Here is a 25,810-nt window from a genome sequence, read left to right on the forward strand (position 1 = left end):
GGGGAGGTCCAACGTGATAGCAGACAAACTGAGCAGGGCAATCCTATTGCCTCACAAATGGTCCCTGAAGAAACAAGTAGCGGAAAGGATATTCTGCCGATGGGTCCAGCCTTGCTCCGATCTCTTTGCGACACCAGCAAACACAAAATCCAGCAACTATTTTGCCCTATTTTCCCCTCTGGGAGATTCCCCAAGGGATGCACTTGTACTTGATTGGCTCCCGGGTCTTCTTTATGCTTTCCCACTCTTTCCTCTGATACCCAAAGTCTTGCAGAAAGCCAGTGCTCTGGGAAGGACAGTCATTCTAATTGCTCCATACTGGCCTCGTCAGATTTGGTTCCCCTTCCTTCTGCCTCATCTACTGGAAGAACCTTGGATTCTGGACCCAGTTCTGGACCTTCTGACTCATGCATCAGGGGCTCTTCATCCTGCTATGCGGTCTCTCAAATTGACAGTTTGGCTGCTCCGATTCCAACAATAGCCAGGTTGCACAATCTATCAAAAGAAACTCAGCATATATTAACATCCTCCCACAAACCAACCACCAGGAAATTATACCTCAGTAAGTGGAAGAGATTTTCGATATGAGCATCTCAAAATAAAATTGATCCTTATTTTGCATGTATCTCATCCATATTAGAGTTCTTGACTAAACCTTTTAATGAAGGGGCAGCTGCGGCTACAATTCGGGTACAATTAGCCGCAATTTCACATTTTCATATAGGTGAACATGGAGACAATGTTATGTCACATAGATTAGCTAAAGCCTTCCTAAAGGGTACTCTGCATTTAAGACCACCCTTTAAATCCCCTTCTTCCCCATGGAATCTAAATTTTGTTCTTTCAAGAATCATTCTTCCCCCTTTTGAACCTCCTCATCTTGCAAATTGAAGTTTTTGTCATGGAAACCCATATTTCTGGTGGCCATCACTTCTGCAAGGAGGGTTTCAGAACTACAGGCCTTATCTATCAAAACCCATATTCAATCTTTCATAAATACAGAGTCTCCCTCAGGACAAATCCTTCCTTTCTACCTAAAGTTTGTTCAGACTCAAATCTCAATCAGTCTATTGAATTGCCTTTATTTTTTCCCAACTATACCAACAGATTGGAACACCTGTTACACAAAATGGATGTACACAGACAGCTTAGATTTCATCTGGACAGGACAAAAAATTTTAGAAAATCAGAACAACTTTTTGTCTCCCTTTTCAGACACTAAGAAAGGAGCTCCAGTAGTGAAAACAACATTATCAAAATGGTTGTCAGATTGCATTTCCTTCACTTTTGATTCAGTCCATACACTGTTACAACAAAAGGTAAAGGCCCACTCAACCAGATCTGTGTCCATTTATTGTAGTTGGCCGGGTCGGAGCCGAGGATTGGCTCCGAACCCATCAGTAAGAATGAAGGCGAGATGAACAACTCACATGGAACGTTATGGTGAGTACATAACTTATTTTTTCTTCAGCCGCATTTTAACACCTCCTCTTCCTTGTTTCCTTGTACTCACTGCGTTATTGGCACTTCTTAAAGTACTATGCAGTAGTTGTGGAGTAAGGGCCTTTGCTCGAACTGCAGTCGCACTCGCATAACTCAATTTCAGCAATGTCTCCCTCGTATATTGGACCCTACTTTCTTGATAACCAGCTCCATCAATTCCATAGACTGATAAAAAATAAAACAACACTCAGAATAATAATACAACGTAAATCCATTTTAAAAAGAATGAACACTACCAATGAAAAAGAAACACAAACACACTAAGACGGCAAATGCTCTCTCTTACTGCCGGTCTCTGTGTGCGCATGCGCCATCTGTGCATCTTGATCTACTGACACAGGACAAAGGGGAGTTTGATGCACCTCAGCATCAAACGGCTTCTCCTGACTGCAGGATGATTGAATTTTGATACCTTTTGGGCCCCTTCTCTCATGAGGATGTGCAGCAGATACTGAAGGAGGCAAGAAAGCCTGCTATTAGAAAGTCATTTATTGGCAAATGGAAAAGATTTTCTAGTTGGTGCCTAGCCAGTAACAAGGGTCTCGTGAGAGATTTTGCACCTCTGATACTCAAATGTTTGTGTGAGTCACTATCTTCAGGCCTTTCTTATGCTTCTGTCAAGGTACTTTTTGTGGCTATTTCAGCTTTACTGCCCATGGATCCTCCTCTTTCTTCTCTCCTTGTCATTAAGCAGTATCTGAAAGGGGTATTGCAAGAGACCCCTTTCGCAAACAAATTCCTCCATTTTAGGGTCTCAGGTTTATGCTGAAAAAAACTTTGTCACCCTTTGAACCTGTTTTTTTGGCTGATTTGAGGTTAATTGCTTGGAAAATTGCCCTAATTATTGCTCTGACATCTACAAGAAATGTATCTGAATTGCAAGCTCTTATAGTGAGGGAGCCTTATCTGGTTTTCCGTAGAGATGGGGTCACTCTGTGCACTAACCACTCATTTATGCCGAAGGTAATCTGAGGTCAGGGTTCACTTTGAATCACACCACCAGTGTTCCAGTTTTCTATCCAGATCTAAGAACAAGGGAAAAAAGATTCTTCATATCTTGGATGTTCATAGATAACTCTGGTACTATTTTGTCAGAACCAAGTTGTTCAGGAAAGTTGGCTAGCTATTTATTTCCTGTTATGGGGATAAAAAGGTCAACCTGTGTCTAAACAGAGTACTTCAAGATGGTTGTCTTTAGCTGTTATGTTTATACAACCACCAGGGGCAGGCAGGGTTAAGCCCATTCCACCAGGGCCTTATCTTCTACAGTAGCATACTGGAAAGATGTGGACTGAGGCAGCAGCTTTTTCGTCCATCCATATATTTGTAAAGCACAACAAACTGGATTTTTTTTTTACAGGACCAGAGCTGACTTTGCAAGGGCCATTCCCTAAGGAGCGTCTTAGACCCTTATCTTTTCTGCTCCCAGGGGGTACACTATGATCTACTTAAAGGCTACTGCAGCAGTGAGAATGATGAACATAGTTCAACTTTGTAAGTTTCACTGGCCCATAACATTAGATGCTTGAATTCATCATTGCTGCAGTACCGATCCCCCCTCCTTACTGCGCGTAGTTAAAGTGGGTTACAGCTTTTTTTGTTGTGCCGATTGCTGTTATTGTTTTAGTTGTTGTTTGGTTCAGAATGAATTTCCATTTTTTTGTTTGTTTTTTAACACTTGGGGATAAGGAAGGTCCTGAAGAGTTGTAGTCACTCTGGCTGCTTTTATAGTCCCTTCAAAAGGGATTACCCAGACTAACTGTATGTCTGAGTTAGGGCTTTGGCAAGCTGGCCAGGTGCTGTATCTTCTGTAGGGCACGGCTCATAGTGTACTGTAGCAGTGAAGAATTCAAACATCTACTGTTCTGCGTAAGTGCAACTTACACTATTATTCTTTCCTTTGCAGTGTAGCTGGGCTCAGTTTTTGTGATAGGGTAGGCAGCTTGGCAGTACAGGTGGATCTTTTAATATAGCCATTCCTGCTTCATTGTGAGAAAACTCTGCTAAGGTACTTTGGGCTGCTTTTGAGGATTGCCACCTGGGGACCTCACATGGAACATGTATCAGGCACCAATCCATTGTGACAAACCCTTAGGGCAAACAAAAGACAGTCTAGGATTTTATCTGTCAGCCTGCTTGGGGGTTCTAGAGGCTGAGCTGTAGATTGTTGAGAGGACAGAGAGCATCTGGTCTACCTTGGTGTATTTAATGCCACTGTGACTCTCATCAGGATAAGTGGTTTAGAAAGTGAATGGATTGACGTAACTACTGATTTGGCTGTTTTATTTAGAGGAAGTGATCAGTTACAAGTTTTTCAATTTGTTATACAGTTTTCAGTTTAACTTGTCATTTTACCTTTGGGCTAGCAAATACTTTCACAGTAGCTGTACTTTAATATACCAATAGTAATTTTCTGTCTTGCCATTCAGTTGCTGCATACAGCTCTGTGATTAAAGTGTAACTGTTAACCCTAGTACTCAAGTAGTTTAAGGAATATTATGGTAACGTGCTGCACCTTCAGGAAAATTGCACAGAACGTTTCTGTACACTATGGGAATGCTATAAAATAATTACACAGAACACTTCTGTCACTATAGGAATGCTATGCTATAGTTACACAGAACACTTCTGTACATTATAGGAATGCTATAAATTACACATATAGGAATGCTATACAATAGTTACACAGAACACTTCTGTACATTATAGGAATGCTATAAATTACACAGAACACTTCTGTACACTGTGGGAATGCTATAACATAATCACACAGAACACTTCTGTACACTGTAGGAGTGCTATAAAATAATTACACAGAACAATTCTGTACACTGTAGGAGTGCTGTAAAATAATTACACAAAACACTTATGTTCACTATAGGAATACTTTAGTTTTGCTGTACATTAACAAGCTGCTAAGTGATTTGAACATTCATTGGTTTACCTAAATGCTACTTGAATGAATGAATGCAATTAATTCATTTATGCTTTAATAACTTTTTTCATAAGACTTGTGTTTTTATTAAGTATTCAGAGGTCAGATTTGCTGGGACAGTGAAAGTAGATCTTGATTTCTCAGACTGAATACATTCTGTTAAGTGTATGGTACATGGCTGCTGTGGTAGGAGTCAATTTGGGGCATGTACATAGTAAAGCAGCATTATAATTGATAATGTGCACATATGTTTACGCGAAACAAGTTTCTATGCATTTTTGAATGCACACATTTTTACTGATCTCTTCCTATGTACTTCAGCAATACATAAAACCTTTCAGTGTGTTGTTTGCAAGCAGGAAACAAAGCTGTTTAGCTGTTAACAGCTATTTTTATATCTTTTTATAGTTTACAGTGGTGCTCACTATTTATCCATATGTGATGGTCTGGGATGCCTAAATTGGGATTTCTTTTCAGAGATGCTGAATTAATCAGTTAATTGAATGGCACCTAATAAATATTTTTATTTTCTTTAGGCAGAAGTTGCACGTGACAGTAAGCAAAGTCCTATGCTACAGAGGAATAGCTCCTTTGCATCATCACATGAAATCTGGAAGTACATATGTGAGCTGGGAATTAGCAAGGTTGGAATGCATCCTTATAGTACTTGGACAAATTTTGCATGATACATTGAATATATGTTGACTGTGTGAACTTAGTGTTTTGCATGTTAAGCATTTTTTTAGGTTAGTACACTTAGATGAGGTGCATTTACTCATTTTGTCTGTTGGCCTGCTTTTTTTGTTTGTTAATTTGTTTAAGCAGGTAAGTGAACTGATCCATCTGACCCTTTACAGTGGGTCTATATTAGAACATCGAAGTTTCACAACTTTAAATGTTCTAATATCGACCCCTATTCAGCGAACGCTGACAACATCGAACATGCAGAACAGCGAATTTTTTCCTAGGGAAAAAATTTGCTGTTCCGAAACACATACACACAACACAAGCACACCAAACAAACAGCAATCCACACACATACACCTAAAATCTTAAATCTAACCCTACACTAAACTGTACATACACCGCTAACTATCCACCTATCTTAACCCTAACCCTAAGTTCTGTCACTGCCGCACACTCACCTCACCCGCCCTAACCCTAACTCACCTAACCCGCCCTAACCCTCTCGTCCACACAATCGCACACTTAACTGACCCGTGCCCTAACCCTAACTCACCTAACCCGCCCTAACCCTCACGTCCACACAATTGCACACTTACCTGAACCTGACCCGTAACTTTCCAACACAGTGCTGAAAATAGTGAAGCGACAGAAACGGACAACCAAATTCTTTCCTTAGGAAAAAAATATTTTTTCTGCAGCTTCACTATTTTCAGCGTTCGCTGAATAGGGGTCGGTCGATATTAGAACATTCTAAGTTGTGAAACTTCGATGTTCTAATATAGACCCATTACAGCCATGATCCACATAAGGACAAGGGTAAATGCATTATAAAAAGAGTTTAGAGTAGACAATTAACTGATATGTTTTTGAAAGGTGGGAGGAGATCAGAGTAGACAGAGGAATACCATGCAGATTCCACCAGTATAACCTGATGTCATAATTGGACCCAGAACCCTAGACCTGTGAGGCAGAGATCTTAACCTGCATAATCTTACTGTTACTTTAAACTTTGGATGACATTTTGTAAATATATGTAAATGTCTGCTTGTAGTACACAAGAATGAGTTGTAAATGTTGTGACGCCCGTGACCTGGCCCAGCAATCAAGGAGCCTCAATCCTCACCACTAACACCAGAGAGGGCATCTCATATATGAGGAAAGGATAACAAATACACACAGTAAAGTACAATTTCCCTTAAGAGCACACAGAGATCACAGTCTGGGGCTGATCACTCCCTTGCTCCCCAGGTCCCCAATAAGACTCCCCACTGACACAGCTATAGGGTCCAGATCTCAGACTAGTGGGCAAGCTAAAACCTCTAGCACCCTGTCTATTCAACCAGTGCTTCGTGTCCCTGCCCAAGTAGCTCACACACACACACACACACACACACACACGAACTTTGAGAAGAGGTTATGCAACCACACAGACATTCCTGGGAAAGCTGGCACAGGTTCTCCAGCTGTGCCCCTTTCTTCCAGACTATATGGTAGTTCCACTTGCCACCACCCACTAATACTTATCAGCTACTCAAAGGCTCTTAAAAGGGTGTCGAATTATTACTGTGCAATATTATTATCCAATTGGTAGTATAGCCCAGGGCTAAACCTATGGGAGTGCCTTTGTACAATTTTACCAAAGGCATACAAGTACTCTAAAGAGCTTAAATTATCTCTACACAAAATCAGCCACAGTTAAAAGGTTTTAAAATATTTAATAATAAATAATTAAAACCACAAGACAATACTTTCTGCTACACAGTCAGTGCTACTCAAAAGTTCAGCGATCACACAGAAATACTTAAAATAAATCAGTAGTACAGTTCTGACATCACAGAAAAACACTTGGTCTAAACTTTCTAATTCCTAGCTATTGCTACAAGAAAACACACTTCTAAAATAACTTACATAGAGCAACAGGCAGTGCTGTGAGTTGGATAGTCAGACAAAAATGCTTAATAATCTCTGGTTCTCACTGTTTAAATTGAAACTGCAGTTCTGATAAAACATTACATCATCTTTTACACTTTCTTGGTGTTCCCAGGCTGACCGAAACTGCATTTACATTCTTTAACACTTAGAGCAATAAAGGACATTCCATATGTAAATTCTGATCATTAACTTTAGCCTTAAAACAGTAGACAGGAAGCCTTCATCTAGCCAAATTGGAGCAGACTTACAAACATCAAAGGCCCTCATGAAGTAATTTTAATTTCAAAGGACCATCAAGAAATGCTTGACTTAGCTTTCTTTACAGCAGAGGGCAATGTTGCCACATTGTTTTAAGTTCAGCATTTCACAGTATTTGCAAATGATAGAATTATGTACCAAATTCCATTTGACTAGGCTGGCAGCCTTCACTCATCTCTACCAGTCTTCACATATGTATGAAAGGAATCTGTAATATTTCATGGTTTATTAAACTAGACTAGGGTATGTACGGTAATATTCAGGGGCAGTTTGCAATTAATTGACTGAGGTGATGCAAAATAAATGTGCAGTTTTTGAGTAGTATGCATCGCTTTTCAACTTGCATGATCTGTTACTTAGAGAACATTTTGCAGCTTCAGGATCTTTCCTTGTTACATGAAATATCATTATCTTTGGGCTTATCTAGTGCATCTACAGTGATGGACTTGTGTTGCTGAAGTTTGCAAACTCAGCTAAAGTTTTGTGTTGTTGGAGGTTGTTGTATAAAGCACACACACACACACACACACACACACACGTGCACATTTGCATGCACATATATGTACATACGTGTGTCCCCAGTCCTGAGACCTCGGACTTCTGTATCCCCGCCTGTCCTGACACTTTCAGAAACAGACCCCTGAAATCATAATAACCATCAGGTTTTAAGGAAAGAGATCATGACATCAGACTGGACTTTGGTATCTGGGCACCCCCAAAAGATTTCTGACCTTTGCAGTTACAGACCATGCTGATAGATACCTCCCCAGGGTATTCTAGTTGTCCTGATAGAGGATACTCTAAAAGGTTTGGAGTCTTTAAAGTTTTTCACCCTTTCACCTCATAGGCAAGATGAAGAGTCTGTAAATGTTCTTCGTGTTTCACTGTTGCAGTCATTGCATTTGGGTAATCTGCTGGCAGGTTGCCCTCAGTCGGCCTGATTAACAAAGTCTTGGGTCGTGCGTCCGTTGCTGTCCCTTCTTCCATGACTTCAGGGGTATAAAACATGCAGCCGACGCCATTACATCAGTCTTTCTTGCCGTGCGGTGCCCGAAGCAGAAGCAGTTCACAAGTGCCGGTCGGCCGACTCCTGAAATTTTTGTTTTTGAGTTTCAGAACCGAAGTCTTCAACTAAAAGCTAAGTACCCCATTGGGGAAACTTTTTTTTGCTCCTTACCGATGTCAGTAAAAGTTAATAATTGTATTACTTGTGGGAAGCAAGTACCTCTTAAGGATTTTCATTTGTACTGTATTCCTTGCCTAGGCCCTGACCACGATGTGCCTTGCTGTCGGTTTTGTGCTTTATTTAATCAGTGCACTGTCTGCCGTCCGTACACTTTTGCTTCTAAATATTTCGGTTCTCAGTTTAATTATCCAGAAATGACATCAGTTAGCCATCCAACTACCGGAATACCGAAAAAACACAAAGAAAAAGACAGAGACAGGCCGTTAAGGTCCAAAACTGCTGACGACGCTTCTCCTAAGCCAGTCGCCAGTTCGCCGGTACTCAGTGAGGCATTTTAGCAGCCCCTGATACCTGCTACTTCTGATTCGCAGGCCTCTACTGAGACCCATTCGGAGTCCTGCATGCCACGAGATGCTTCACCTATGGAACCCGCGGATGTCTGTACCTTGGATGGGTCTGGAGCCACTGTGCAGGCACCGGCTTCTGTGGGTGTATACAGGCCTACAGACTTGCATATTAAACCGACACCACCTTCAATTTTAAGGCCAAAATCTCGATCTCTGTCTAAAAAACCGACGCCCAGGCCACATGTTCAGGCTCCTATGCCTAAAAAACAAATGATCAAAATGGCTGAAGATTTAATTACTCTGATCAGGGGTAGTCAACCCCCCCCCCCCTTCTAAGAGGCTTAGGGCTGAACTTGACTTGAATCTTCTGAGTAGGACTCTGTTTCTTCTGACTCTTCTAATGAAATGGATTTGTCCATACGTACTTATGAGGACTCTGATGCAGAGGATTCCATTCCTTCTGCTTCTCCCCCTGAGGATTTTTCTTTTGGGGAAACTTTACATACCTTAAGGGAGCATTTCCACTGGGAAAGTCAGGATTTTTCTGAATCCAAAAAGAGGCGTAGGTATTTCCTCCTTCTTCCTCAGCATAGGCCTTTGGCTATACCTCCTGTACTAGACATTGTTGATGATGTGTTTTCAGAATCCAGTATGGCCCCTGATTCCCTGCCTCCAGCCCCTTGTAAACCAGACAGATACTACAGGGTTCCTGACTCCCACAAATTCCTTTTCAAAAATCCTGTTGCGGACCCTGAAACCATTTTGCAGGGGCCCAAGGGCATTAAGGCTTCTACTGCTAAAAATCCTACCCCTTCTGATAGAGACTCCAGGGTGCTGGATAGATGGGGTAAAAAGGTTTATACTTCTGCAATCTTGGCAGTCAGGGCTTTAAACAGTTAATTTCATATGCTAAAATATCAACAGCATATCATGGGACTGCTTAAACGGAAAATGATGTTGATTTCTAACTGTGTGGAAAATAAGGATTTACAGGATTTATTGCATTCACCTAAACAAGTTGGAAAACATACTTTGCAATGTGGTTTGATTCTTTGGAGGCCTCTTGCAGGGCTGCTGTTACTGGGACTGTGTTTAGAAGGCATGCTTGGCTTAAGGAGCAATCTCTGCCTGATCATGTTAAAGCAACACTGTTGGATGCTCCTTTGCAGCAGGACTGTCTGTTTGGCAATAAGGCTGAAGAAGTTCTAAAAAACATGGAAGATAAAGCTAAATCTATGCAAACTGTGAAAGCTTTCTTACAAGTACAACCTCCAAGATTTAGTAGGCACTGGCCTACTAAAAACTGGTCCTTTCCTGTTACTTCCAGAGCCACTCAAGCCAAACCCAGGCATTCCAAAAGCACCAGGTTTCAGTCCCAAGGGACTTTCAGAACTAAGCAATGGGGTGCCTCCGCTTCCAAATCTGGAAATAAGACACCACCCTATGGCAAACAGTCTCAATGACTTTCCTTTAAAATTACCAAGCACTTACCTCTTAGCCGCCCCTTTGGGGGGAAAACTGGCTCTTCATGCAAAAAACTGGCAACTTATAACCCAGGGCAAATGGGTTTTAAATATAGTGTCCCAGGGATACAGATTTCATTTCCACACATTACCAACTCCAAACGGGTGGCCAGACGTGCCCCCAAGTCAGTGGGCAGAGGCTCAGAAACAAGTACTTTCCCTCCTAAACATGGGGGCAATTCAACTAGTACCAGAAGAGGAAAAGGGACAAGGTTTCTATTCCAGACTTTTCCTGGTACCCAGAAAAGACAAATCATGGTGTCCAATCCTGGACCTGTCTACTCTAAACACCTCTCTGGGCATTCCAAAATTCAAGATGCTGACTCTTCAGTTACTTCCTATGCTAGGCAAAGATGCTTGGTTGGCAACTCTAGATTTAAAAGAGGCTTACCTGCATATCCCAATCAGGGAATCTTGCAGAAGATACCTACGCTTCAAAGCAGGCTACTTGCATTATCAGTTCTCTGCACTGCCCTTCGGCTTATTTTCTGCCCCCAGGGTATTTACAAAGTGCCTGGCTCCAGTAATTTGCAGGCATAGAAATATTCAGATATATCCATACCTGGACGATTGTCTAATTCAGGCAGAAAACCAGGCCATTCTTCTAAAACATCTGGCATTTGTAAAAAGGGTTCTAACTTGTCTAGGGTACACCATAAACGAAAAGAAATCACAACTGTTACCCTCTCAAAAAATTACATTCCTGGGTGCAAGCTTGAATACAACTGCCCAGATGGCTTTCCTTATGCCAGAAAAGCAAATTCATTTGCTGACTTACTTCAGACAGGTGACCACAAAAATCCTGCTATCTGCAAGACAAATACTGCAAGCCTTGGGGTTCATGGCCTCCTCCATTCTTCTAATTCCATATGCAAGACTGCATATGAGGAAACTTCAGTGGTACTTAAAAAGTCTATGGAGTCAACATTGTCAAAGCCTGGAAACAATGATTCCTATCATACCTTGCCTGCAACTAGAGTTCCTATGGTGGGCAGAGGCCTGCCACCAAAACAAGGGACTGCCATTCACACCACCCCCTGCCACCCAAACCCTAATTACAGACGCATCAGACTATGCATGGGGGGGCTCATCTGGCAGGGAAGTGCATTCAGGGCAAATGGAGCCCAAATCAAATGTACCTTCATATCAATCAAAAAGAAATGCTAGCTGTACAGAATGCACTGACAGCCTTCAAGGACTACCTTCATCCAGGACAACTACTAGTAAAGACGGACAACACCACTGTTATGTGGTACGTAAACAAGCAGTGGGGGATACACATTCCTACCCCCTCTGCCGACTAGCCATGGCATTGTGGAACATGGCCTTGAGCTAACAAGTACAACTACAAGCTCAATTCCTGCCAGGAAAACTGAATATTCTGGCAGACAAACTAAGCAGAAATCTCATGGACCCACACGAATGGAAACTGGAACCACGGATTTTCAACATGTTGACACGCAAATGGGGGGAGCCCAGACATAGATCTTTTTGCCTCATCCCAGAACTACCAGTTAAACAAATTTTGCACAAGAACTCCTCACAAAAAAAGCCTGGAAAGTGGATGCTCTGTCATTCAGCTGGAAAAAACCATCATTCTGTGCCTTTCCCCCTCTGCCTCTGCTCTCCAAGGTTCTACTAAAAGTCAAGCAGGATAAATCAAAAATTATTTTGATTGCTCCAGACTGGCCTTGCCAACACTGATACCCAATCCTACGCAGTCTGTCACAAATTTCTCCGTGGCACCTACCTCAGGCACCTTCCTTACTGTCTCAGCAGGAGAACCAAATTCTGCACCCTCAGCTCCAAACATTGAATCTTGCAGCTTGGCTAATCATTTAAATCCCCCCTTAGCATCCCTCAGCAAACCTGTGATGGATGTCATTTTGGAGGCTAGAAGACCTAGTACTAGAAAATCTTATGCTAACAAATGGAAAAGATTCTGTGCCTGGACTCAGTCTCAAGGGATGAGCACAGCAGCGCCCAATTTACCTCAGATTTTACAATACTTAACTAAGATTCTTCACAAGGGCCTGTCTTTTTCTTCCATAAAAATCCATGGCTCAGCCATTTCAGCTCATTACAACACAGAACCCCCCCTCTCTCATCCTCTGCTAAAGCAGTATTTCAGAGGGGCCAAAAACTTGAGACCTCCCAGGAGAGCTCCAACCCCTGCCTGGAACCTTAACTTTGTATTGGAGAAACTCACTCTACCTCCTTTCGAGCCAGCTGCTATTGCATACTTAAAATTCCTTTCCTGGAAAACAGCTTTCCTTTTAGCAATCACTTCAGCTAAAAGGATTTCTGAATTACAGGCCCTTATGGCAGTGGAGCCTTTCATCATTCATGCGGACAGGGTGTCACTCAGGACCAATCCATCCTTCATGCCCAAGGTGGTATCCAGTGTGGCTCTTAATCAGTCCATTCATTTGCCAACTTTCTTTCCCAATCCACAGAACAAGGGGGAGCGGATTCTGCATTTGTTGGATGTACACAGACAACTTAGATTTTACTTGGACAGGACAAAATCTCAAAGAAAATCTGAACAACTGTTGGCAGCATTTGCTGCAGGGGCAGAGGGAAAGGCTATTTCAAAGCAAACCATTTCTAAATGGATAAGCCATTGTATTCATTTCTGCTGTAAGCACCATGGAAAACCTATCCCCACCGGGGATCAGATCCCATTCCACCAGTGCTGCATCTACTTCTACAGTCTTTCTCAGAGGTGTTCCTACCAGGGATATTCTAGAAGCTGCTACCTGGAGTTCAGTTCATACTTTCACCAAGCATTATCACTTTCCAATTTTCTCTAAATCCAGAGGTGGCTTTGCCACTGCTGTTTTGCAGGGCCTTATAGCCGCTCCTAATGCTGTATAAATCCATCCTCCCAACCATAGCTTTGGGAATCTACCCATATGTAATGACTGCAGCAGTGAAACACGAAGAACATAGTACAGTTGTGTACACTTACCATAAATGTAGATGTTCGAGTGTATTCACTGTTGCAGTCCTGGTTACCCTCCCTCCAGCCCCCTGTTTTTCTCTTACTCTGCCTCTACTTTCTTTTACTATACTTAAAAGCCTTTTTGGTGTATTTGCTGTTGTTTGGAGGTATATTTTTGTGTTTTTAATTATTTATATATATTTTGCTCCCTATTTGGGGGGCACCTGACATCTGGGGCAAGAAAAATTGATGTAATGGCATCGGCTGCATGTTTTATACCCCTGATGACCTGTCGTCATGGAAGAAGGGACAGCAACTGATGCAGGACCCAAGACTTTGTTAATCAGGCCGACTGAGGGCAACTTGCCAGCAGATTACCCAAATGTAATGACTACAACAGTGAATACACTCGAACATCTACATTTATGGTAAATGTACACAACTGTACTTTTCTTTTAGAGGATGGATGCTCAAAGGCCAAGAATCCAGCTTACTTGGGTTGTCTTCAACTGCTGCAGCCTTTGACTGTTACAAGTTTGCCAAGGAGTGTATAGCTGTCTGATCTATTCCATGTCTAAATCAGACTTGAAGAGGGTAGACTTCCCCCCTCACAGCTCCAAAGCTGGATGGGGAAGATTTATATTTTTTGGCCCGAATCTCCACCCCTTAGGGCTGTGAAGTAGACAGTAATGAGATTGTCTTGTCAAGCCCCCACCAAAAGATGTCTCCTTTGGTGAGATGCTGAATCTAATGGCAGCAAAGAAGTTTCCAAGTATGGCAAAAGGTAATGTCCTCTTGAAACTCCAGGAACTGAAATCCACAGTAATAGCTCCTCTGATGTTCATCGTGTTACACTGCTGCAGTCATCACACTTGGGTTATCCTGCCGTCAGGCGGTCCCGCAGTCGGCCAGAGTTCCAAAGTCTTGGTCCGGCGTCGGTTGCTGTCGCTTCTTCCCTGACGTCAGTGCGCCAGGGGTATATAAGAGGCATCCGACGCTATTTTCTTCAGTCTTTCTTGCCGCGCGGTGCCCGAAGCTGAAGCAGTTCACAAGTGCCGGTCAGCCGACTCCTGAGATTTTCAAATCGAATTTCAGACCGAAGTCTTCAATAAAGCTAAGTACCCCGTTGGGGAACCCTTTCTTGCCTCAGTCCGATATCAGAAAAAGTTAACAATTGCATTTCTTGTGAGAAGCAAATACCTCTTAAGGACTTTCATTCTTATTGTATTCCTTGCCTAGGCCCAGACCACGACGTCACAGGTTGTCGGTTTTGTGCTAGGTTTAACAAGCGAACTATTAAACGTCGGTTTGATTTCACCCGACATTATTTTGGTAGGAAATTTAATTATACCATGCTGTCGGAGCAACTGATGACCGGAATGCATAAAAAACGCAAAGATAAGGACAGGCAGCCGAGACCCAAACCAGACTCCGAGGCCTCTGCTAGGCCAGTCGCCGGTTCTCCAGTTTTCAGTGAGGTGCCTACGCAGCCCCTGACGACCACTGATTTAGAACCCCAGGCGGCATCCGATTCCTAAGCGGAGATTGCTAGGCCTCCACAACATTTAGCTTTAGGCCCTTCCGACTCCATGGCTGAAGGAGATTCCGGTGCAGTTGAAACGCCTTCAGTTGCAGAAGGTGTCTTCAGACTGACTACACTCACTATTAAATCCTATGCAAAGCTGACAACTCCTTTAAAAGCAAAGAAGACTGTACAGCAGTCTCCAGTACAAGGCCCCATGCCTAAGAAACAGATGCTTAAGATGGCTGAAGACTTAATTACCGTAATCAGGGGTTCCCATCCCCTTCTGATAAAAGGCCTAGACAGGAGGAGGACTGTGCTTCCTCTGACCAGGTTTCAATTTCCTCAGATTCTTCTGAGGAACAGGAATACACTTTTCCCCCCTTATGAAGACTCTGATGCTGAAGAGTCTATTCCTTCAGCATCTCCCCCAGAAGACTACTCTTTTGGGGAAACTTTACATACCATGAGGGAACATTTCCACTGGGAAGGCCAGGATTACTCTGATTCTAAGAAAAGGCTCTGAGAGTTCCTTTTACTACCCCAGCACAGACCACTTGCTATTCCACCCGTGTTAGACATTGTGGATTATGTCTATTCAGAATCTAACCTTAACCCAGATTCACTACCTCCTACACCAGCCAAACCAGACAGTTACTACAGAGTCCCTGACTCACACAAATTCCTATATAAAAGCCCTGTTGCTGACCCAGAAGCCATTTCCCAGGGTCCCAAAGGGGGGTTAAGGCCTCTATTGCTAAAAATCCTGTATCCTCTGAAAGGGATTCTAGAGCACTAGACAGATGGGGAAAGAAAGTATATACCTCAGCTACTCTAGCTATGAGGGCCTTAAATTGCCAGTTTCACATGCTGAAATATCAACAATATTTGATGTCTCAATTAAAACAAAAAATGATCACACATACAGAGCAGCCTGATTACAAGGAAATGCAAGATTTGTTGCATGCAGCTGAACAAGTGGGAAAACATACTTTGCAATGTGGATTTGATTCATTGGAAGCTTCTTGTAGAGCAGCAGTGACAGGGACTGTCATACGTAGGCATGTTTGGTTAAAAGAACAAACTTTACCTGATCATGTTAAAGCAAAGTTATTGGATGCACCTTTACAGCAGGATGTGTTATTTGGTGTAAAAGCAGAAGAGGTTTTAAAGAAAATGGAGGATAAGGCAAAATCTATGCAGACGGTCAAGGATTTCTTACAGGTTCAACCCCCTCGTTTCAACAGAAATTGGCCAACCAAAAACTGGCCCTTTCCAGCTTCTGACAGACCACAGAGGGGCAAATACAGACGCCCAAGGGGCAGAGGTCAGTCACTAGGCTCTTACAAGCCTCAACAATGGGGTGCCACAACCCAGAAAGGAGGAGATAACAGGTCTCAAACTATCAGAAGACAAACACAATGACTTACCTCTCAGACTGCCAAGCAAATCCCTCTTGGCAGCTCCCTTGGGTGGAAAACTAGCACTTTTTGCAGACAACTGGCACATCATCACAAAAGACAAATGGGGCCTAAATATTGTATCTCAAGGATACAGATTTCACTTTCACACTTTACCAAGGATAAAAGGAATGCCAAACCTGCCACCAAATCAATGGGCAGAGGCACAAAAACAAATTACAGCTCTCATGGACATGAGAGCCATTCAACAGGTACCTACACAGGAGCAAGGATGAGGATTTTACTCAAGACTCTTTCTAGTTCCCTGAAAAGACAAAGCATGGAGACCCATTCTGGACCTCTCAATTCTAAACACATTTCTGGAAGTACCCAAATTCAAGATGCTAACACTACAGCAACTTCTTCCCATGCTGGGCAAGAAGGCTTGGCTAGTAACATTGGACCTCAAGGAGGCATACCTGCATGTCCCTATCAGACAAAATTGCAGAAGATACCTCCGATTTATAGCAGGTTCAACCCATTACCAATTCTCTACACTGCCCGTTGGCTTATCTACTCCACCCAGGGTCTTCACAAAATGCCTGGCACTAGTAATTGCATACTGCAGACAAAGAGGAATTCAAATATATCCATACGTGGACGACTGCCTTATTCAAGCAGAAAGCAAGGGCATTCTTTTAAAGCATCTGGCGTTTGTCAAAAACCTATTAAGTTGCCTAGGGTACACAGTAAACGAAAAGAAGTCAAAACTAGTGCCCTCCCAAGACATAATATTCCTGGGTGCCAGCTTAAATACAACGGCCCAGATGGCTTATCTCACGCCAGACAAGCAAGGACAACTGTCTCAATACTTCAAAATGATGGCAACAAAGACCCAACTCCCTGCAAGAAAAATTCTGCAGGCCTTGGGATTCATGGCATTTTGCATACTACTAATACCATATGCAAAACTGCATATGAGGAAATTACAATGGTACCTGAAAAGCGTATGGACTCAACACAGCCACAACTTGGAAACAATAGTACCACTCATTCCCTGCCTTCAACAGTAGTTTCTATGGTGAGCTCAGGCATGTCACCTCAACAAGGGTCAGCCTTTTACCTTACACACAGCCAGGCAAACTATAACAACAGATGCATCGGATTATGCCTGGGGAGAACACATGGCAGGACAGTGTATTCAGGGCAAATGGTCTGCAGATCAAAGGCATCTACATATCAATCAAAAAGAGATGCTAGCTGTACAAAATGCCCTAACAGCTTTCAAGGACCTCCTACATCCAGGATGACTCCTAATAAAGACGGACAACACCATAGTGATGTGGTACATAAACAAGCAAGGGGGCACACATTCCTACCCCCTATGCAGGCAAGCAATGACCTTGTGAAACACAGCACCGACCTACCAAGTTCAACTACAAGCACAATTCCTGCCAGGAAAGAAAAACACATTGTCAGACGATCTAAGCAGAAACATCATAGATCCTCATGAGTGGAAACTAGATCCACAAGTATTCGCAATGATAACTCAAAAATGGGGGAGCCCAGACATGGATCTGTTTGCCTCCCCCCAAAACTACCAACTACGGAAATTTTGCACAAGGACATACCACACACTAGCTTGGAAAGTGGACGCCTTCTCTTTCAGTTGGAAAACATTAACAGTGTATGCCTTTCCTCCACTGCCTCTTCTGGCAAAGTTACTGTTGAAAGCCAGATTAGAGATGCCACAAATGATACTCATTGCTCCAGACTGGCCACGCCAACACTGGTATCCAGTACTAAGGAACATGGCTCAAGGCACACCATGGATTTTACCTCAAATTCCTCACCTGCACACTCAGCAAAACAATCAGATTCTACACAGCCAGCTCAAGACTTAAATCTGGCTGCATGGCAAATTACCTAAACAACCAGTCAACACTTCTCTCTAAAGCTGTTATGGATGTCATTCTGGAGGCCAGGAGGCCCAGCACCAGGAAAGCCTATTCTGACAAATGGAAAAGATTCTGCGCCTGGAACCAGGCTAAAGGCCAAAATCCCCTTGTCCCAAATATTCCTCAGATACTACAATATTTAACTGAGATGTTGCACAAAGGACTTTCCTTTTCATCTATTAAGATCCACGCCTCAGCTATTTCAGCTCAATACAACATGGATCCTCCTATATTTTCACATCCATTACTAAGACAGTACTTCAGAGGGGCTAAGAACCTAAGACCGCCCCGGAGAGCACCAACACCAACTTGGGATCTCAACTTTGTTTTGGAAAAACTTACACTACCGCCCTTTGAACCAGCTTTTACAGCTGATTTACAGTTTCTATCATGGAAAACTGCCCTGCTGCTAGCAATAACTTCAGCACGAAGAGTCTCAGAGCTACAGGCCCTAATGGCAGTGGAGCCTTTCATCATTTTTCATCAAGACAGAGTCTCTTTATGAACTAACCCTTCCTTTATGCCAAAGGTGGTATCCAGTGTGGCCCTAAACCAAACCATTCATTTGTCCACCTTGTATCCAAACCCCCAGAACAAAGGGGAAAGGCTCCTACACTGTTTGGACATTCACAGGCAATTACGTTACTACGTGGATAAGACTAAGGCTTTCAGAAAATCTGACCAGCTCTTTGTATCCTATGCTGCAGGATCACAAGGAAAGGCTATCTCAAAACAGACCATTTCAAAATGGATAGTACATTGTATCCGTTTCTGCTACGGACATCATGAGAAACCTGTACCTGATAACATTAGGCCCCATTCCACCAGGGCTACAGTGACATCAACAGCCTTCCTAAGAGGGGGGTACCAACCAAGGATATTTTGGAGGCTGCAACTTGGAGTTCAGTGCACACCTTCACCAAGCACTATCACTTACCTCTAAACCAGAGCTGGCTTTGTCACTGCAGATGTTCATCGTGCATACAGCTGCAGTAATCCCAGATGGGTTTTCAGCCGTCAGGCGGTCCCTCGGTCGGCCGAATTCCAAAGTCTTGGTCCGGCGTCTGTTGTCGTCGCTTACTCTTCTGACGTCAGTAAGGCCAGAGTATATAAGACACAGCCGACGCCATGTTCTCCAGTCTTTTTTGCCGCGCGGTGCCCGAAGCAGAAGCAGTTCGCAAGTGCCGGTCGGCCAGCTCCCGAATTACGAAAAAATTGGAACAGAAGTCTTCTTTAAAGCTAAGTACCCCGTTGGGGAAACTTTTCTTGCCTCAGACCGATGTCAGAAAAAGTTAATAATTGTATTTCTTGTGGGAAGCAAATACCGCATAAGGATTTCCATTCCCGTTGCATACCTTGTTTGGGCCCAGACCACGACGTCTCGGGCTGTCGCTTTTGCGCTACCTTCAATAAACGCACTATCAAGCGTCGGGCGGAGTTCGCCCCACACTACTTTGGTAAAGCTTTTGATTATAAGATGTCGTCGGACACTCCGACTACCGTTTTGTCAAAAAAAACGCAAGGAAAAGGACCGACAAGCGAGACCTGCGGTCTCTGCCGACACCACGCCAAAATAGGCTACACGTGGTCCGGTTCTCAGCGAGACACCTTTGCAGTCCCTGACTACTGACGACACTCCTTTGGCGGTGTTCTCTGTACCCGAGACCGCTGGGTCCTCGGTCCTTTCCCAGACTACAACCGAAGCCCCTGCTAATGTCGAGCCTACTAATGTGGACAGGTCCACCTCCACCCATGGTGTATTTAGGCCCTCATCTTCTTTTTCAATAAAGGCTTTTACTAAATCCAAAGCAGCCAGGCATCCCACGAGGCCTGTTGCACAGGGGCCATCTCCTGGACCCATGCCTAAGAAACAGATGCTTAAAATGGCTGAGGATTTAATTACTCTTATCAGAGGTTCTCAGCCCCCTCCTGACAAGAGACCCAGAGTGGAGGAAGAATCTCCCTCTTCTGATCAGGGATCCATTTTATCAGAACATTCTGATGCAGAGGAACACTCTTACTCCCCTTTTGAGGATTCGGATGCAGAACAGTCCATTCCTTCTGTATCCCTCCTGAGGATTTTTCTTTGGGGAAACCTTGCACACTTTGAGGGAACACTTCCATTGGGAAGGCCAAGACTTTTCAGATTCCAAGAAAAGACTTAGGGAATTTCTTTGGTTACCTCAGCACAGACCTCTGGCTATACCCCTGTTTTGGATGTACTGGATGATGTCTATTCGAGGCTTGCCTTAACCCTGATTCTCTGCCTCCTGCACCAGTAAAACCTGATAGGTATTACAGAGTACCCAGCTGTCACCAATTTCTCTACAAAGGCCATAATGCTGACCCTGAAACCATTTCACAAGGCCCCAAGGGATTAAAGGCCTCCACTGCCAAGAATCCACTCCTGCAGAAAGGGAATCCAGATCTCTAGAAAGGTGGGGTAAAAGGTATATACCTCGCCACCCTAGCCATGAGGGCCTTAAACTGTCAGTTTCATATGATTAAATATCAGCAGTACCTGTTATCACAATTAAGGAACAAAATGTCTCAACCTGAACAACCAGATTTAAAAGAGTTACAGGATATGATGCATAGTCTTGAGCAAGTGGGTAAACACACCTTACAATGTGGTTATGATGCCCTAGAGGCTTCCAGTAGAGCGGCTGCCACAGGATCAGTCATTCGCAGGCATGCCTGGCTTAGGAACAAAATTTACCTGATCATGTGAAAGCTAAACTTCTTGATGCTCCTTTACAAAAGGATGTATTATTTGGTACTAATGCTGAGGACATACTACGGAAAATGGGAGAAAAAGCCAAATCTATGCAAACTGTCAAGGCTTTCTTACAGGTCCAACCACCACGTTTAGCAGAAATTGGCCTTCAAAAAACTGGTCCTTTCCAGCCACTGACAAGCCCCAAAGAGGCAGATACAGACGCACAAGGGGCAGAGGGCAATCACAAGGATCATATAGAGGCAGACAATGGCAATCTCCAGCACCAAGAGGTGGTGAAGACAGTGCACAACAATACAGGAAGCAAACCCAATGACTCCCTCATTTCCATGCCAAGCAAGTCTCAGCTGACAGCACCTTTGGGAGGGAAACTAGCATTATTTGCAAGCAATTGGCATATTGTCACAACAGACAAATGGATACTGGACATTATAAACAGAGGCTACAAATTTCAATTTCACACTCTTCCAAAAATGAGAGGCATGCCAAACCTGCCACAAAATCAAAGGGCAGAGGCACAACTGCAAATTTCAAAGCTCCTAAACATGAGAGCTATACAAAAGGTACCTACACTCCAACAAGGTCAAGGTTTTTATTCAAGACTTTTTCTGGTAACAAGAAAAGGAACCGACTGGAGACCCATTTTGGACTTATCCATCCTAAACACATTCCTACTCGTGCCAAAATTCAAGATGCTCACATTACAGCAACTTCTTCCCATGCTGGGCAAGGAGTTTTGGCTGGTAACACTGGACCTCAAGGAGGCATACCTGCATGTCCCAATCAGACAAAGCTGCAGAAGATACCTCAGATTTCTTGCAGGTTCAATCCACTATCAATTCTCTGCATTGCCCTTTGGCTTATCTACTGCCCAGAGTATTCACAAAGTGCCTGGCATCAGTGATTGCCTACTGCAGACTTCAAGGGATACAAATTTACCCTTATCTGGACGACTGCCTGATCCAAGCGGACAGCAAACGATACTACTGGAACATCTGGCTTATGTGACACGGTTACTGCTTTCTCTGGGATATACCATCAACAAGGAGAAATCAAGACTAACACCATCTCAGAAAATAACCTTCCTGGGTGCCAACTTGGACACAAACACCCAGATGGCATATCTTACACCAGAAAAACAAGGGCAACTATCTCAGTACTTCAAAACACTAGCAAAAAGTACCAGGCTTACTGCAAGGAAAATCCTGCAGGCTCTGGGATTCATGGCATCTTGCTTTCTTCTAATCCCATGTGCAAAGCTGCATATGAGGAAACTTCAATGGTACCTAAAAAATCTATGGTCTCAACACAGTCACAGTTTGGAAGCAATTATACCAATAATTCCATGTTTGCAAAAGGAATTTCTATGGTGGGCCCAAGCATGTCAAGTAAACACAGGCCTTCCATTCTGCAGGCCTCAAGCAAAACAAGTCATAACCACAGACACCTCAGATTACGCCTGGGGGGCGCACACGAAGGACAGGTGCATTCAGGGCAGATGGTCCCAAAAGGAAAAGCACCTTCACATCAATCAAAAAGAAATGCTAGCAGTGATAAATGCAATTACAGCTTTCAAGGACTTCCTGCATCCAGGACAATTACTGATAAGAACAGACAACACCACAGTAATGTGGTACATAAACAAACAAGGAGGAACACATTCATACCCCTTGTGCAGACTAGCCATGACTCTTTGGAACTTGGCTCTGGAAAGACAAATCGAACTTCAAGCACAATACTTGCCAGGACTGGAAAACACACTGGCAGACACTCTAAGCAGAAATATGACAGATCCACACGAATGGAAGTTACATCCTCAGGTGTTTACAGAGATAATCCAAGCGTGGGGAGGCCAGACATAGATCTTTTGCCTCCCACAGGAACTATCAACTGAAAAGTTTTGTTCAAGGACCTTTCATCCAAAGGCCTGGAAAGTGGACCCTTTCATTCAGTTGGACAGCATGGACAGTTTATGCATTCCCACCTCTGCCCCTTCTGCCCAAGGTGCTTTTAAAAGCAAGAACAGACAAACCGAGGATGATACTGATTGCTCCAGATTGGCCAAGGCAACACTGGTATCCACTCCTGAGGAGCCTAACACATACTCCTCCCTGGTCCCTGCCTCTAATGCCTCTCCTACTGACTCAGAACAGCTACAAAACTCTTCACAGTCAGCTGAAAACACTCAACCTCGCTGCATGGAAAATTCCTTGACACCACAACAGTCCCTACTCTCCAAGGAGGTGCAGGATGTCATTTTGGAGGCCAGAAGACCATCTACTAGAAAAGCTTACTCTGCAAAATGGAAGCGGTTTTGCTGTTGGAATGAGAAAAGAGGCCAGGACCGTAGAAAATTGAACTTGCCTCAGGTTTTACAGTACCTAGCTGAACTGCTGAACAGTGGACTTTCATTTTCTTCGATAAAAATACATGCCTCAGCCATTTCTGCAGAATTCAACACGGATCCTCCTTTATTCTCTCACCCACTCTTACGACAGTTCCTCAGAGGGGCTAAGAATATAAGACCTCCAAGGAAGCAACCAATACCAGCCTGGGACCTTAATTACATACTAGAAAAATTTACATTGCCTCCCTTTGAACCTGCTGCCTCAACAGATCTGCAACATTTGTCCTGGAAAACAGCTTTCCTTCTGGCCATCACTTCAGCTCGTAGGGTTTCTGAAGTACAGGCCCTCATGGCGGTGCAGCCCTTCCTCATCTTCCATCAGGACAGGGTTTCCCTTCGTACTAACCCATCTTTTATGCCAAAAGTGGTATCCAGGGTAGCCTTAAATCAAGCCATACACCTACCTACCTTTTATCCTAACCCTCAAAACAAAGGGGAGAGGCTGCTTCACACTTTAGACATCCATAGGCAGCTACGTTATTATTTGGACAGAACAAAGTCCTTCAGGAAATCAGAACAACTTTTTGTGTCCTATGCGTAGGGGCTCAAGGAAACCAGTTACCAAACAGACCATTTCCAAGTGGATTGGCCACTGCATACGGTTTTGTTATTCCTATCATGGGAAATCTGTCCCTACTGGTATCAGATCTCACTCCACCAGGGCCACAGCCACCTCTACAGCCTTCCTCAGAGGTTCCTACTAAGGATATTTTGGAGGCAGCCACTTGGAGTTCTGTACATACCTTCACAAAACACTACCACCTACCCTTATATTCCAGAACAAGAGCAGGCTTTGCCACTGCTGTTTTGCAGGGCATTTTGGCTCAACCCAGTTCCTCATAGTACCTACCACCCTATGCATAGCTTTGGGACTCTACCCATCTGTGATTACTGCAGCTGTATGCACGATGAACATAGTACAGTTTTGTACCTACCATAAATGTAGATGTTCGAGTGCTAATACAGCTGCAGTACAGGTTTCCCTCCCTCCTTCCCCACTTGGTAAAGGCATGGGGCCTAACAACCTCTTCATACCACCTGACTGGGTTATCCTGCTATGTTTTATTTGCTTGCTTACACTGATTTTGCATTACATTGCATTGCCTGCATATGTAGATAAGCCTTATTTATGTATTGCCTTCCTTTTGGGGACACCTGACATCTGGGGCAAGAAAGACTGAAGAACATGGCGTCGGCTGTGTCTTATATACTCTGGCCTTACTGACGTCAGAAGAGTAAGCGACGACAACCGACGCCGGACCAAGACTTTGGAATTCGGCCGACCGAGGGACCGCCTGACGGCTGAAAACCCATCTGTGATTACTGCAGCTGTATTAGCACTCGAACATCTACATTTATGGTAGGTACAAAACTGTACTTTCTGCAGGGCCTACTAGCTTCTCCAAACCCTGTTTAGTTCCACCGCCCATCCTTATCTTTGGGATTCAACCTAAGTGTGATGACTGCAGCAGTGTAACACGATGAACATAGCACAGTTTTGTACCTACCATAAATGTAGATGTTAGAGTGTTCACACTGCTGCAGTCCAGGTTGCCCTCCCTCCATCCTCTCTGACCTAGATGAACTTTTCTATACCTTTCTATCCTGTACAACCTTTGTGGTGTATTTGCTTGTAGCTGAAGGTATCCCTTTTAATCCTTTATATGTTTTATTAGCAATATGTATTGCCTACGTACTTGGGGGCACCTGACATCTGGGGCAAGAAAAACTGAAGAAAATGGCATCAGATGCCTCTTATATACCCCTGGTACACTGACCTCAGGGAAGAAGCGACATAACCGACGCCGGACCAAGACTTTGGAACTCTGGCCGACTGCGGGACCGCCTGATGGCAGGATAACCAAAGTGTGATGACTGCAGCAGTGTGAACACTCGAACATCTACATTTATGGTTGATACAAAACTGTACTTTTCATGCATTCAAAGGTGCCTTTGATGTGGCCTCCTTAGAGCCATTGTCTCAGCCCCATGCCTACAAGAAGTCTGATAGATTCTTCAGAGTTGAAGATTCACATAAGTATATGTAAAGAAACTCTATGATGGCCCACGTTTGGTTATCCATGAATGCCCACAGAGGCTTTAAGCTCACCAAAAGACTTAGTATTCTCACTAATAACAAGGAGAGCAGAGTTCTGGATAGATTTGGCAAAAAGATGTATGCTTCAGCCACCCTGGTATTTAGAACAATTAACTACCATACCCCATTCATAAGTTATCAAGGGGATATTCTTAGGAAGAATATGGACATGACCTCTGAAATGCAAGATAAAACCAATGAATGTGAGAGCTAAAACTCTTAAAACTGCTTCTGAGGTGTGTAAACATGCAATCAAATGCATGTCTGATATCACCAATACCTGTAGTATTGGGCGAAGGTACAGAAACAGTAATTAGAAGGCATGCGTGTCTTAGAATTCGGTTAAGACAAATGTCAAGAGGCAGTTGCTTAA

The 25,810-nt window shown here is 43.5% G+C and overlaps 1 protein-coding gene across 1 annotated transcript in view; it reads left to right on the forward strand.

The window, feature by feature from the left end:
- POLR3F (RNA polymerase III subunit F) overlaps positions 1-25,810 on the forward strand; it is a 1,043,854-nt gene that overhangs the window by 808,245 nt on the left and 209,799 nt on the right. Inside the window, exon 7 of the mRNA XM_044056984.1 lies at positions 4,975-5,082. Coding sequence (XP_043912919.1) covers positions 4,975-5,082 — 108 coding nt within the window. The remainder of the gene's footprint in view (positions 1-4,974; positions 5,083-25,810) is intronic.

Source organism: Protopterus annectens, chromosome 1.part2 (genome assembly GCF_019279795.1).
Source record: "Protopterus annectens isolate FY-2018-M chromosome 1.part2, PAN1.0, whole genome shotgun sequence".
Taxonomy (NCBI): Eukaryota; Metazoa; Chordata; order Ceratodontiformes; family Protopteridae; genus Protopterus; species Protopterus annectens.